At 40.6% G+C, this 16590-nt stretch overlaps 1 protein-coding gene across 2 annotated transcripts in view; it reads right to left on the bottom strand.

Annotated features, from left to right (window-relative positions):
- LOC109423725 (serine/threonine-protein kinase SIK3) overlaps window positions 1–13894 on the bottom strand; it is a 38915-nt gene extending 25021 nt beyond the window's left edge. For both annotated transcript variants that reach the window (XM_019698712.3, XM_019698713.3), the window contains exon 1: window positions 12640–13894. In XM_019698712.3, the coding sequence (XP_019554257.3) occupies window positions 12640–12789 (150 nt within the window). In that variant the 5' untranslated portion in view covers window positions 12790–13894. The remainder of the gene's footprint in view (window positions 1–12639) is intronic.
- Between the last annotated feature and the right edge of the window lie 2696 nt (window positions 13895–16590).

The following is a 16590-nucleotide window of genomic DNA, read 5'->3' as shown; positions in this document are numbered from 1 at the left end:
ATGCAATACATATAGAGATTGATTTAAAGTGCTTTCGTGCAATGATCGATGAGGTGCTTTTAGAATATTTTAGAATTCCAAACCTAATAAAAATAATACAAGTAAAAAAGGGAGTTGAGCATTCCATTAAAGATTGTTCAATTGTACATACTGCATTTCACTGTATTTTTGTAGGACATTTCATATTTTCGAAGCAACATTAAGCTTTCAGAATATAATAGTAGTATATAACTACAAAAGTGTTAATATAACAACATACATTGACCAGACTTGGCCCTAACCACGGTGAAGAGGTTGAGCAAGATGGTCTTACAAAGAAAAATCAGTGTCACAAATTATGTCAACTCTACTACGAGAAATATGCCAGTTGCCAGTCACTTATCAATCAGTTCAATCGAAAAAAGTTAGCGTGCAATCCCAAGCCTGTCTCAACGGGATGCTAACAAAAGGCTGAATTTCAAAAGGCTGAATGCACAAAAGGCTGAACACGAAAGGCTGAAAGTAACATAAGGCTGAATTTCAAAAGGCTGAATGCACAAAAGGCTGAAATTGCAAAACTGCAGGAAATGAGTTATAGTACTTCTTCTTCTTTTTTTTTCTGGCGTAACGTCCCAGCTGAGACTAAGCCTGCTTTCAGCTTATATACGCATTTCAACAGTTATTAATTGAGAGCCTTCTCTGCCAATGACCACTTTGCATTGGTACATATATCGTGTGACAGACAGGAAGATACTTTATGCCCGCGGTTGTCAAGGAATTTTCCATTACAAAAAGTTTCTGGCCCGAGGGAGAATCGAACCCATCACCCTCAGCATGACTACTCGTTCGCTAACCAGATCGGCTACATATATGAGTCCTCGTCATAGAATGTGCTTAGTGAAGAGTGCATACCAACTAACACAAAAAATGACTGATGGTATTTCAATTGGAGATTTTTCCTTCTTTGAGCATGAGCTATTCTTTCGAGTCATGCTGTTATGGAGATTGGTTGCCATTACAGCTGCCAACAATGTGATCAGAGATTTTTCCTTCTTTTAAATATATGCTATTCTTTGGAGAAATACTGTCATAGTTATGTAGGCGATCAATAATGCATACTTTAGCGCGGAAAAACAGTCCTAACGCTTTCCGATTTCGAACATAGTAACGGAAGCATGTTCGTCCAATGAACCTTCAACCAATGAGAGGTAGTGTGCGTCAAATGTAAAACTCAAGCAAAACCAATGCAAGTGTCAGGGCTGAGGGGTCGGCCAACTAGCAAATTTTTATAAAGATCATTATATCAGTGTACGATATGAATAATTAGAGTGTTATGTCTGTTTGTCTGTGATGTTAGTGTTGCCTTTAGGCTCGTATGACTGCCTTTAGGCTCGCCGTTTGAAAACTAGTCGAATCATTATTTCAGCCTTATGTTATTTCAGCCTTTTGACATTTTCAGCCTTTTGTGATTCAGCCTTTCGTAATTCAGCCTTTTGTTATTTCAGCCTTTCGTGTTTCAGCCTTTTGTACGTAACCCGTCTCAACAAGGCATGTCTACGCGGCTACTCGAGCCTCAATTTAAAATTCTCCCACGTCATGCAGGTTGACCCGTTGGTTCAGATTTGGGAGGAAGATTAAGCGTTCACGACCGTCGTCCGATATTACTTATTCTTTGGCGCATTTGGCAACTCGCGTCACATAGATACAAACGTAGGTAGGTAGGCCTACCAAACAAAAGATTAAGTCACATGTAGCCCATGTCATCAATCACCATTCATTAACACCAGTTAGGAGGTACCCTGAGGTTCTCGTCATATTGTCTCTTCTCAGTTATGTACGTTCTGTGGCTTCACGTTTGCTCTGGAACGCTGGTCGTTTCTGTAACTTGGTGATCGTACGAGGATTACCGCAGTGATCTATGAGGCGCCATATTTGTCTGTAATTGCGTACTTCTTTTTTTCTGCTTAGGCTGACACAAATGTCGATTTTCTCTTATGTCACCGCCCACTCGGAAAATTTTGATAGAAATTCAGCATTTTGAGGGGGGACGCCAATAAATTATTCAACAAATTTTAAAATTTTAAGGTGAAATGAGAGTTGCACAGAAAATTTCTTAACAAATCCGATGAGTTTATAGATTTTGCCGAATTGCTTGGGTATTTCTTCGTCAAATACATTTATTATTTATTGTCCTCCCCCTTAGCGAGCCAACGAGTATTGTGACAAAAGAAGAAAATGAGATTCGTTCCGGCCTTATTTCTAACGTTACATCTAAACTGAAATAATGTCAGAAGATTTAAACATTTTTTTTAACAATCTGTACAGATATAGCTGAAGATGAAGTAAATAAATAAATAAATACAGTCGAACCTGCATGAGTCGATGGTCTTTGACTCGATATCGACTCATGGAGGTAAATTTTTCCATACTAAAAATAATTTCTGGATTGCTATGACGCACAGAAGTCCAATTTTGAGAAAAGCTGGCAGAAACTCAATTTTTGGACATGTCTTATATGGGATACAGTGTATTGAGCATTCATCCATTCATCCAGGAGCACTAACTGGCATTTAAAAAATTTGGAAATATTGATTTTGTATCTTGATACAGCACTGCATAGCTGCTGATGGAAAAAGTGCTGAATTTTTGATAAAGAAAACAAACAAGTTCAACCACTACAAAAGTATATTGATATAAGTAATACAATTGCTTTCAAAAGTTTATTTGTAAGTTCTTGTGTATATCAGACATCTGCAATGGAGCAAGAGACCAAAATAATACCTTTGGCTTAAAAATCGACATTACACGTCATAAAAACGAGAAAAACCTACAGTTCGACTTCAAAGTGTCTTACAAATCGCTCCCCGCTACTCGCCGCGGGGAGATTCCGTTCAAATGCTCGTTTATGTATGCAGAATCGGTTAAAGAAAAATGCAACTGCCAAGAGCTGCCAAAACAATAGCGCCATGATGATATGTGTAAAGTAAAATTGTATAAAAACATCGATTTGGTTCGGATTTTGTTCGAAGAAATCGACAAAAAATGAAAATGCCTTTAAAATCGAACTGAGCGCTTAATCATGTTCCAATACATGCATATCGGCTAAAACTAGCAGACTACTATGATTTGGCAATTTTTGCCAGGTATTTTCAAATCTGGACCACTGTGTGACGGTCCCTTTAAACGGCTTCCCAGGGAATTACGTTTCCACTACTCGATATTTACATGAGTCGATGGTCCCTTCAATATCGACTCATGGAGGTTTGACTGTAAATAGATTTTACCAGAACACTATTTAGAATCCCATCTTGAAATTCTCTAAAAAATCCACCTGATGTACAGGTCAAAATTGAACCAGCATTTTTATTGAACAGTTCTTCTGAAGTTTCACAAAAAAGGATTCCGAAAATTTGTCTATATTTCCGTTGCTGTACAAAATGCCTCTTGAAATCCCATATGAAATTCAGAAACATTCTACTGGCAAGTTTTCTCACGTCCCGTTATGTTTCCCAATTTTGCTAGAATTTTGAAGTAAAATTATTCAACAGAATCCGAAAACTTATTTTTGAATTATTGGTTGATATTTGAAAATATCTAAACATCCAAAGAGAGTGATCGACGAATTTTGAAAAAATGCAATGGAGTAACTTGGTGAGTAAGATTTTTGAAGAACAAAATTTGCCCAGCATTTTTTACATCAATCATTGCAGACAAATATACTACCAAGCCTCTTGATAGAGGTGCCAAAAAACAAGAAAAAGTGAATCTTGATCCTCACATTGGAACGCAAAATTTCGTTTTATTGAAAAATATATCTGAAAGCACGAAAGTGTTGATTTCTTTTTATTGAATTGAAATTGAAAATGGAAAAAAATATACAAAGATAACAAATGGGAACATTATTTCCTACACCAAATACTTCGATATCTTTTTTCTTCATGTTCATTTAAAACCTTTTGAAGCCGGAATTTTTTCAAGCATGATTATGGAGTTTTTTCTACGTTTTTCGGTAGTTTTGGTGGTCAATAGCATAAAAACGGGAGAATATTATGCAGAATATTTTTTCTTGATATCCTAGGTCATCCAAACTGTTTAGTTTAGATCTTGAAGCCTACGGGTGTAACGGTAATTTTTTTCATTAAACAAAACTACGATTTGTAATCTATCATGTCCAGTAAGTCTACTAAAAGGCTAATAGAGAGTATAAGATCAGTCGGGATATCCTAGGTCATCCAAACTGTTCTTGAGTTTGGATCCTTAAGTCTACGGGAATAACGGTAACTTCTTTCATTATACAAAGCGACAATTTGTAATCCATAATGTCCAGTAACTCTTCTAAAAGTTCAATGGACAGTATCAGATCAGTCAGGATATTCTAGGTCATGCAAACTGTTCTTAATTTATGATCCTAAAGTCTACGGGTGTAACAATAACTTCTTTAATTATACAAAGCTACGATTTGTAATCTATCATGTCCAGTAGGCCGTCCCTTATTTTGCAAAAATTGGAAATGTTATAAGTTCGTTAATCGAAAATGATCGTTTTAGCTAAGAAATGATCGTGTCAAAATTTGAAGTCCGTATCTCAAGGCTAAGTGGTTCCTCAAGGGGCCTAAAGTTGTCAAAAATTGTATGGGACCAAAAAAACATGACACTAAAAGATACGCTATTCTACTAAAACCGGTGATTTTAGGACCCTGAAGGGCCAAAAATGTGCTTAGATTTGCGATATCTCTACTCGTTTTTGAGTTATTGAACAAAATAAGGTAAGTTTCCTTCGGAATCTGAAAAAAAAATGGTCAAAAATGCTGATTTTTCAGTTGTTTTTTAACAATATCTTGGAAACGAGTAGAGATATCGTAAATCTAAGCACATTTTTGGCCCTTTAGGGTCCTAAAATCACCGGTTTTAGTAGAATAGCGTATTTTTTAGTCGAAAAAAATTTCATGTTTTTTTGGTCCCATGCAATTTTTGACAACTTTAGGCCCCTTGAGGGACCACTTAGCCTTGAGATACGGACTTCAAATTTTGACACGATCATTTTTTAGCTAAAACGATCATTTTCCACTTACGAACTTATAACATTTCTAAATTTTGCAAAATAAGGGACGGCCTAATGTCCAGTAAGCCTTCTGAAAGTTCAATAGACAGTATCAGATCAGTCAGGGTATCCTAGGTCATCTAAACTGTTCTTTTGTTCAGACCTTAAAAGTAAGGGTATAACGGTAACTTTTTGCATTATACAAAGCTACGATTTGTTATACATCATGTCAAGTGAGTCTACTGAAAGGTTAATAGCTAGTATCAAATCAGTCGGGAAATCCTAGGTCATCCAAACTGTTCTTGAGTTTAGATCTTTAAGTCTACGAGTGTAACCGTAGCTTCTTTCACTAAAAGCTGTAATCTATTATGTCCAGTAAGTCTTCTGAAAGTTACAGTGGTTGTTTTTATCAACTTAGCTTTATAACAGTAAGGAAGCCCATAATATCTCAAAAATATATAACAACACTTATTGTTCCTCTAACTACTTTGGTAAGTACAGTGAATTATGTAACACTACTTAATGTAGTGGCAAAAGCTATTATCACAAGTGTAGACCTGAAGCAATGGTCTTCGGAGTAGTGTTGTTGATCTGGAATATCTCAAAACTATCTTGAAATGACTCATGATATGCCAGGGGGATTACAGATTACAGTTCAAAGTTCATTGTGAGAATCAATACTGTTACTATCGAGAGCTAAACTTCAGGATAGTTTGAACGACTCTCAGTATCCCAAAGGTTCATAATAAAATATTTAAGACTTCAGGTTGGTCCAGCCCCGCGATTGATTATGAAACGATACTCAGTGTGACAGATATAGCTGATATTACGAGAGTAGACCTGAAGTTCTGAACTCAAAGATATTTTGGCAGACCTGGAACTAACCCTAAATGATACTTGAGATTTCAAGAGCTTCACGGATCTCAGCAGATTATTTTTGATGAAAACACATAATGTTTTTCTTGTAGATTTCAAAGACTTCATTATATAACAGTTTGGACGAACCTGGATGTCACAAAGGTTTATAATAATAAAAATAATTAGCCTTCAGATTGATCCAGTATCCACGGATTAATATGCAACGTTACTCAGTATAGCAGTTATGGCTGTTGTTACGACTGTAGACCTGAAGTCCTGAACTCTAAGGTAGTTTGGCTGACCTGGGATATCCCTACAGTGTCTATAAATGGCATTTTAGATGTCAAGAGCTTCACGGATCCCAGTAGGTTATGCAATGCTATTATTTGTGACGAACATACATACCATTATTCTTGTAGATTTAAAGAACTTCATTATATAACAGTTTGGACGACCCTGAATGTCCCAAAGGTTTCTAATAAGCTAGGGTAATTCGCCAATTGTTAAACGGTTAGTACCGGCATTTTGGTTTTCGTTTGTTTTTCCGTGCATAATTCCACTTTAGTTGAAAAATATACAGTGAACGTCTAGATCTACTTATTTCTTATACTCCCCATTGAATTTGTATCCCCTTAAATTCCATTTTCTAAGAGAAAATAGAACATTTGTATGGGAAGTCTGTAACCCAAATGTTGAACGCTTCCTTAAGCTAGCTCATCCTAATGTTGGACGGTTCTCGCCAATTGTTGAACGGTTGAGGCTTTGTTCGTAATTGATGACGTATAACCCGACATCAACCTATCATTCACCTGTTTTTATTTTGGCCACCAAACCCAACATAGACCCAACAGTTATCCGATGTGAGTCCAAAAGTGGTCCAACATTTGATAAAATTTGACCCGACTTTGACCCGACATCCGATATTTTTTTCACTCTGGCAGATTTTTTTCCGGATTTTTCGTGTTTTGTGCCCAGCTAGTCCGAGCTAGTGACAATTCATTTAAATGTACAAGGAATCGCACAATTGAAGAGAGCCTTGGTGGACTGATATCGTTTTAAACATGACTAGATGCAAAAATTACTGAAAAGATTTGATCAGAAGGGAAAACTACAGAAGAAAAGTACGCCCTTAAAGGCCCCTGAAACTCTCCTGGAAACCCATGGGACCCATTCAACCTCCAAGAACACTCATGGAACGACCCTGAAATTCCTTGAAAACCCGTGGGTTGCTCCTGAGCCTCCTCGAACGCCTTGAAATACCCTTGGGACCCCCTTAACTCTCTGAATTCCTCTTGAACACCTCTGGAACGCCCTTGAAACCCATTGAAAACCACTGGAATCTTTCTGAAGTCCACTGGAACATCCCTAGAACATCCCCGGAACGCCCTTGAAACCCCATGAAATGCGCGGTTAGGTAAAGTGAAAAAAAATCCTAGCAATCATGCTAACATCGTAGGTTATGCCAGTGTTCAACAATTGGATCATGGATACATAATGATAGTGTGATAAGAAAAATATTTTTTTCAAATTAAATTACAATTAAAACGTGATTTTTAACAATGTTAAACTGTTAATGACATCCTTACAGTTCTTGTAACTATGGTGTACCTTTTATATTTGTGGTCGATTTGCCCGCAAAGCTTATTTCGTTACAGCAATTTCTTAAAATTAATCTTAAGAAATGTGCAGTTTTCGTGTCATCAGCGGTACAACATTTGCAATCAATTTTTTGACATAAAATATGTATAATTTTGTAACTTAATTAGAGCAATATCGTAACCTACATGTATATGCATCTACATCATACGTTTACGTTGGATGAAAATTACTTAAATAAGATTTATAATAAAATATTCAGAAACTGTTCAACATTTAGGTAGTGTTCAACAATTGGCGAATTACCCTAGTTGACTTCAGGTTGATCCAATAACTGCGGTTGATTATACAACGTTACTCAGTATAACAAATATATCTACTGTTACGAGTGTAGACCTGAAGTTCTGAACTCCAAGGTAGTTTGGCTGACCTGGAATATCCCTATAGTGTCTATAAATGATATTGTAGATGTCAAGAGCTTTACGGATCCCAGTAGGTTATGCAATGCTATTATTTGTGGCGAAAATTGCACAACCTTATTCTTGTAGTATTCAAGGACCTCACTATGGGACAGTTTGGAACACCTAGAACATCCCAGAATATAAAATACCTTTTGAAATTATTAACGAAGGCTAAATGAATACATATAAACGTGACCCACATCTAAGCTCAGCTTTTAGAACTACTGGTATGTCAATTATTTCATTTTTCCAAATTTCATGGTGTTCAGGATTTTCTAGGTTTTCAATGAAGTCCCAAATACAAATACTCCCATTTTCCCTAATAGAGGACTCAATTTGCAACAACTTTGTTGAAGATAGTATTCTGTTTTATCAAATGGGTGAATTTATACAGCCGTTTATATGTTGGGGTCATATATGGCCCCTCCGGCTCCAAAGGGTTAAAAAAAACCTGGAAAGCAAGATAAACCCGAAATATTAGTCAACTTTCCTTCGACCACACTTTTAACAATCATTTTAAATCTTTTAAGTTTTGAGCTTCACAACCACTACTGGCATGCGCGTCGTTTTTCTTCACGTTTGACTTTTAATACTTGCGCCTTCTGTTGGTGTGATTGCATAACGCAGTGTGTGCATAGCCCTGGTCCTCGTCACAAGTTCCTACCTCATGCTTCCATGAGCCAATCATCGCCGAAGACTACCAGCTAAGAGATGTGTGCTTAGCTCAAAGTGCAGCATGGACACTGCTGTCTTTCTGACTTCAGCTAGATTGAGGAGGTACGTCCCAAGCGTCTGTTCACCAAGGAGGTGCGACTCGAACAGCGTTTGTTCCGGCATATAGCGGCTGAGTATGAAATGCTTCTCCACCGGAAGCTATACCTATGTTGGCAGTCCACCACGGTGGAGAGGGGACCTTAGGCCAACAATCATGTTCCCGAAACCAAAAAAATATATAACAGAAACCGAAACTGAAGGGTTACAAACTGAGTTAACGACAACGACTTTAACGCGAAACATCGGACAAAAATTGAAACATAGAATGTACTAAGAATAGCACAGCCGGGTAAACTGGTACTAGTCAATGACCTAATAAACACTAATATCATTATCGCGGCAGCGCAGGTTTTGGTTGAGCTTTACTTATAACACATAAGCATTTATGCCAGAAGTATGTCTTAGTGACATTTGCGCAACCAAAATCTACGCTGCCTTGACTCTTCTGTGACATTCTGTTACTTGGGATGGCTTGCCCTATGAAACTTGAGAGCCTAGGACTGAGCGGAGTGCATTGACCAAGCTTTGAAGAACAAAGATTGACATCGGGTCAAATATTGCTATTCGCTTCGAAGCGAACACGTTCCTCGTCACCGTGGAGTTAGTTTTTCTGTTCAGCGCTCACGCTCATGAAGTGGAAACCTATTGATGAGAGGATAATTGTGGTTTGATTCAGAACACGGGTTCGAAATCTTACCATGAATTAATGTTTCGTGCCACCCGATGTTGTCGAAATGTAAGACAAAGAGAATTTTAACAGTCTACTGAATTCTGCCGTGAAAAAGATTCTAAAAGGTTATATCAAGATCCTCATAAGCGACAGTTTTCTGCCAACAATGACATGGTGATTGAGGGATGGCTCTTTCCACATCGACCAGTGTACAAAATGACCTTCGTTTCTCATGATGGCGTCACGGAAATGCAAATCGACATCTGTAACAGCCGAAAATGGAAATGAAGCCTTCTTGAAGTGCGGAACAAACGTAGCGCCGACATTGCGTCCGATCATAATCTCCTAATCGGCGAGATCCGACTGTGCATTGTGAGGGTCCATCGACAGGAGGAGAAAATCGGGTGCCGATTCAACAAACGCCGACAAGAAGACGCTGCGCTGTAAAAGTCCTTCGTCGAGGAGCTAGAGAACCGTGCTGCGAATATTCCAGAAGATGGAAGCGTAGAAGATCAACGGAGCGTCATCAGGAATGCCCTCATCGTCACAGGCGAGAAAAATTTGGGTGAGCTACGCACCCGGAGAAAGCAGTGGATCACAGATCTGGACGAACATTTGAAAAGGGCCTATCTGCTTTGCGTAAACAAACATGTTTTTGTCTCTGTAGGGCCCATCTGCATCCACCCACGCACATCAACACCCTTATCAGAAAGAGTGTTCTTCAAGCTATCTGTTAAGGGTGTTGATGTGCGTGGGTGGATGCAGATGGGCCCTACAGAGACAAAAACATGTTTGTTCACAAAAAACAGATAGGCCCTTTTCAAATGTTCGTCCAGAGATGAGGAAGATAGAGGAGCAAAAAACGCCAAAACCGCGATAGAGCGAGCGAAAACACGAGGAGCCAAAGCCGTAGCCCGTCAGCGCTATCCGGCTCTCGTGAAGGAAGTTAAGTGCTCATGTAGGCGGAACAAAAGAGCGTGGACGGACTCCCTAGCCGACGAAGGTGAGGAAGCCGCAAATACCGGTGACATCCGTCTCCTCTACGATGTCTCACGTCGCCTTAGTGGGACTAATATGAATACTACGATGCCCGTGAAAAACACGTCTGGACAGTTATTGATCGACCTGGCTGACAAGTTGAAGCGCTGTTTCGAGCACTTTGGAAACCTATTTCAAGTGTCGGTCACGCTAGCAATACCTCAGCATGATCCGCCAAGGGTCGACGCGTTACCCGTGTTGTCACACCGAAGCTCCATCAGTGCAGGAAATAGAAACATCCATCCGTAGCATGAAATCGAACAAAGCTCCGGGGGTCGATCGCAGATTAGCCGAGATGTTCTAATCTGACCCCGTAGTATCCGCACAACTGCTGCATCAATTAAAGTGCAACATATGGGAAACCGCGAAATTTCCGCTCGACTGGATGCAAGGCGTCTTAGTGAAGGTGCCCAAAAAAGGTGAGCTGACTGCGATAATAGGCGGGACATCATGGAACTATGTATCGTTCCTAAGTCCTAAGCAAAGTGATCCTTAACCGGATACAGGAGAAGATTGACGAAACTCTCCGACGGCAGCAAGTAGGATTTCGTGCCGGACGATCCTGTGTGGACCATATTGTCACGTTCCGTACCATTTTGAAGCAAATCAATGGATTCCAAGAAACTCTCTACCTGTTATTCATTGATTACAAAAAAGCTTTCGACCGTCTCAATCTCGAAAACGTGTGGAGCAAATCGTTGTTTGTAAACACGGTCAATCCTTCCAGTTTTACGGGCAAGCAATTGAGAATGTTGAAAGCATTCAATATCTTGTTTAGACGAATGGCGGCTGACGGCAGGCACCAAGATCAACGTAGATGCACGGATCAAAAAGGAGAGGACTGCTTTCGGAAATTTAAGACAAGTACGGAAAAGCATTTAGATTAGTTGACGCCTTTGCCAGTGAAGCTTGGATTGTATCAGTGGAGCACACTCAACAGCTGCAACGTTGAGCTCCATCGTCGATGTCATCAAAAGTATTTAGCTACAGAAATTCGAGTGCAAAAGTGGAGGGGGTTGGCCATACTCTACGAAGAGAAGGAAAAGAAATCTGCAAACAAGCGTTAGATTGGAATTTAACAGAACAGCGCAGTAGAGGCAGGCCTAGAAGCTCATGGCAGCGCTGCCTCAACAAAAAATAATAAAGAAAGCCGACAGAAATTGACCTAGTCACAGGTCAAGGTGACGGCGGGTAATCGCCCAGGATGGGGATCTTCAAATTCAGCCTTCTGCTCCACCATGGGTTTGGGTGCTCAGGACAGAAAGTAATTCAACAAATATAAACAACCCAAATTTTAATACAATCAAACTATGTTTAGTTCAACAACATCGAATGTAGCTGTTTGATTCAAACACAATAATATGTTAGTTTCATCGACAGATTGCTACTAGTAGAAACAACAAAACAATATGTTAATTACAGAACTAAAAATATGATATGAATTAAGGTGACAACTATCTTTCAATATCTTGTACCGACTTTTCGAACCCTCTAAGCAGAATATCGTTTTCAAATGAGTGTAATCAGTTTCGTACCTTTTAATTCCACCCTAATTGCATATCCTTTGACAGATACGCGTATTAAGACTACCACTAGTAATCTTCCTCAGTGTCAGTTATCCACTCTTTCCCTGATTCTTTCAATAAACGAAACCTACATACATGATTGTTGTTTAAAACTAAAATGATTTTTCTTTGCAGTGCTGTCGCATCGTTTTCATAATGTTAAAAAATTGTAAATAAAACTTACAATAATGCTAATAATACTCAAACTTGCAAGCATTTGGTATTTGGTAAAGTTTCAGTACACTAATCCATAGCATCCCCAACAACCATTCTAGATTGAACTAAGTCTTATGGCTCGTGCAAAATCATAGCAAACTTAATCTAATAAAATCCAATCGTACCCATTGGCAAATACAGCCTGAAAAAATATCAAATGTAAATGTTTACATATTTCATAGCGAATCCACCTGTGCTTATGGATAAAGGTGCTAATTCCCAACACGATGAATCAAAACACAAGTTTGACATTCAATGTTCGAAACCGAGAATGTGTGTCTGTCTTGATGTGTTTGTGAGCGCGATATGCACTATCGGGATTCGAAATTGATGTTTCGCACAATAATGGCTGCTTGTCAAAATCCAACTTGATTCAAATAGAAATTGATAAAAAACTACTTTTGAGCCCTCAGGCCCGACTGATTTCAGCTCATTTCATTACCTTTGAGTTTGTTATCACATTTGATGCCAGTTTCACCACAGCAAAGTTTCCTTTTCCGATGGTTTTGTCAAGTTCGTAATATCCAACACGCACTAGCTTTTCGATTGGCATTTGTTTTGCGGCAGCTGCAGCCGCGAAGTTTTCATTCATTTTGTGAACTTTTTTACATTTCCTGCTATTCCTCGGTTAGTATATTGATTGGGTCTGTCGTTACGGCATCGTTTCCACCAATTTGCACTTGCAGAACATTAACTTTCGGACGCAAAAACACGGAGCTAAATTTTTCCAACTCCACACTCCTCTTCTCACACTACACAGAAATCACAAGTACGAGAAAATATTTGTGACGACATCAGTATGCAAGAAGAGCAGACTGACGACTGATTCCTATTGGAAGAATAGAGATTTGCGCGAATACATGCAAGATGGCGACACTTAACTACTCGCACCAGGCCCATTCAGAATTGAAATCATGTGTTTTTGCTGCACCCTGGTTGCATACAATTGACTGTAATTTGCACATTCTTATGACGCACTTTTGGCACAACGATTCATTTCTTCAGCAGGTACCCAGACGACGAAGGTCTTGCATTTGCCATTTCGGTACTGCAGCCTTCATAGATTAAATACTTCTTTCTGTTTGACTGCATCTCCTCGCTTGCTTCACCTCACTTGTACACACCATCGTGATATAACAATGTCATTGATTCAAGAATTTTTAATTCATATATTTCAATCTGCGTCTCTACACATCACTACGCATACTCTTCAATGAAGTGCTTCCACTGCACGCACACGGAGTCGATCATTCATACTGCAATTGAGTCAAGTATGAGAAAAAAATCCATGTCTTGTAGTAGCACCAGAATTTGCCTTTTCTCTATGACCTTTATCGCCAAAAAACTGCTTCCTTTATCACTTTTTCTCGTTCAAGCCTGTGTGTCTCCATTCGGAATCGCCACGACTGACTTTTAAACAATCAACTCAATGATCGAAGTTCGACGAAATAACACCATCGCTGGTTTTCCACGGAAATTCAAACTTCGGTCCGATTCCGAAGAATTGCAGATTTGTTCTACACCTTCATTAGACACGACTTTTTTGCACCGTCGTCGCCGCGTTCCGAAACTCTGGAGAAAGCGATATACCTATTCCGCGGTCCGCACCCGAACTGACTGATAACTTAGATAACGTTGAACGAGCAACAATGTCTGCGGGCAGTTCACTGGTCGCGGTCTCTCATTGCAATGATTGGTAATACGACGAGGTGCCTATCACAACCACTGTAGACGCTCTCGCGAATCAGCTCGTGCGGGGTCGGGGTTCCCAACCATTGAGAACTAGCGGGCCATTGTATTTGTGTTCAGTGCTTTCTAAATGATGATGAGAAAACTCACAAATCGACTGTTATTGGTAGGTATCGTAAAACGGGGTATCATTGATCGGCTTACCATTCATTTATTTAGTTAACATCAAATTCATGATAATACTGAATCAACAATTTGCCGCCGTAATACTCGATTTGCAGCTGCAGCTCTCCAACGTCGGTCACGCCCAACAATCGCCAGATCACGCTCCACCTGGTCCGCCCATCGTGCTCTCTGCGCTCCACGCCTTCTTATACCAACCGAATGGTTAGCAAACACCAACTTTGCAGGGTTGTTGTCCGGCATTCTTGTAACATGCCCTGCCCACCGTATCCTTCCGGCTTTGGCCACCTTCTGGATGCTGGGTTCGCCGTAAAGTGCAGCGAGCTCGTGGTTCATCCTTCTCCGCCACATACCGTTCTCCTGCACACCGTTCTCCTTAGCACCCGTCGCTCGAAAACTCCGAGTGCTTGCAGGTCCTCCTCGAGCATCGTCCATGTCTCGTGTCCATAGAGAACCACCGGTCTTATTAACGTCTTGTACACGGTACGGTACATTTGGTGCGGGGGTGAATCTTTTGCGACCGCAGTTTCTTCTGGAGCCCATCCACTGATTATGCGTTTTCGTATTTCACGGCTCACGTTATTGTCAGCCGCTAGCAAGGAACCGAAGTGGACGAATTCTTCTACCACCTCGAAAGTATCCCCGTCTATCGTAACATTGCTGCCAAGGCTTGTCCTGTCTCACTCAGTCCCACCTACCAGCATGTACTTTGTCTTAGCCATTCACCACCAATCCGACCTTTTCTGCTTCACGTTTCAGGCGGGTGTACAGTTCTGCCACCGTTCCAAATGTTCTAGCAATAATATCCATGTCATCCGCAAAACAGACAAATTGACCGGATTTCGTGAAGATCGTTCCCCGGCTGTTGAGCCCGGCTCGTCGCATAACACCTTCCAGGGCGATGTTGAATAGTAGGCAGGAAGGTCCATCACCTTGTCGTAGTCCCCGTCGAGATTCGAATGAACTGGATAGTTCACCCGAAATCCTTATGCTGTTCTGCATACCGTCCATCGTTTCTCTTATCAGTCTGGTGAGCTTCCCGGGAAAGCTGTTCTCGTCCATAATTTTCCATAGTTCTGTGCAGTCGATGCTGTCGTATGCCGCTTTGAAGTCGATGAACAGGTGGTGCGTAGAGGCCTGGTATTCACGGCATTTCTGGAGGATTTGCCGTACGTTGAAGATCTGGTCCGTTGTCGACCGGCCGTCGATGGAACCGGCTTAGTAACTTCCCACGAACTCATTTACTTTAGGTGAAAGACGACGGAAGATGATCTGGGATAGCACTTTGTAGACGGCATTCAAAATGGCGATCGCTCGAAAGTTCTCACACATTAACATGTTGCCTTTCTTGTGGATGGAACAGATTATCCCTTCCTTCCACTCCTCCGGTAGCTGTTCGGTTTCCTAGATCTTGACTACTAACTGATACAGACAGGTGGCCAACTTTTCCGGGGCCATCTTGATGAGTTCTGCTGCGATACCGTCCTTACCAGCCGCTTTGTTATTTTTGAGCTGGTGGATGGCATCCTTAACTTCCCTCAGCGTGGGAGTTGGTTCGTTCCCGTTCTCCGCTGCACCAACATAGTCATTTCCTCCACTGCCTTGGTCCTCCGTGTCTACATTCTTTTCGCCATTCAGGTGCTCGTTGAAGTGCTGCTTCCACCTTTCGATCACCTTACGTTTGTCCGTCAGGAGGCTCCCATCCTTATCCCTGCAGATTTCGGCTTGCGGCACGTAGCCTTTGCGGGATGCGTTGAGCTTCTGGTAGAACTTACGCGTTTCTTGTGAACGGCACAGCAGTTCCATTTCCTCGCACTCCGCTTCTTCCAGGCGGCGCTTTTTCTCCCGGAAGAGACGGGTCTGCTGCTTCCGTTTCTGTCTGTATCGCTCCACATTCTGTCGGGTTCCATGCTGCAGCATTACCGCCCGCGCTGCATCCTTCTCCTCCAGAACCGCTCTGCACTCCTCGTCGAACCAATCGTTTCGTCGACTCCGTTCTACGAACCCGATAGTGCTCTCGGCTGCGTTGTTGATGACTGCTATGACTGTACTCCAGCAGTCCTCTAGAGGGGCCACATCGAGCACATCCTCGTCCGGCAACGCTGCCTCGAGATTCTGCGCATATGCGGTGGCAACATCCGGTAGCTTCAGTCGCTCTAGATCGTACCGCCGCACTATGGGCCAGAAATCAAAATTTCGCGACAAAAGTCAAAAAAGTTGTTTTTCTAAGATCAATCAATTTTCATATTTGTATTATTATTTGGGCTATGTTTGATTATATACCGACTATTTTTTTCGATTTGTAACAAAATTGCATCGTTTTTTGTATGGAGAAATTTCTTATAAGCGAAAATTCTCGATTTTAACCAATATTTAGAAAAATGTTATTTTTGGTGAAAAATGTGCCCAACAAGTATAACGCATACATTTCCGAAAAGTAAATATAGTATATTTTGCTTATTTGGTACACAAATTGCGATGCTTTTAAGTTTAAGAAGAAAATTTTACAATATTTACTCAA

The sequence above is a fragment of the Aedes albopictus genome, chromosome 2, assembly GCF_035046485.1.
Source record: "Aedes albopictus strain Foshan chromosome 2, AalbF5, whole genome shotgun sequence".
NCBI classification, from domain to species: Eukaryota; Metazoa; Arthropoda; class Insecta; order Diptera; family Culicidae; genus Aedes; species Aedes albopictus.
The sequence above is the reverse complement of the archived record's forward strand: the minus strand, read 5'-3'. Positions and strand labels throughout refer to the sequence as shown.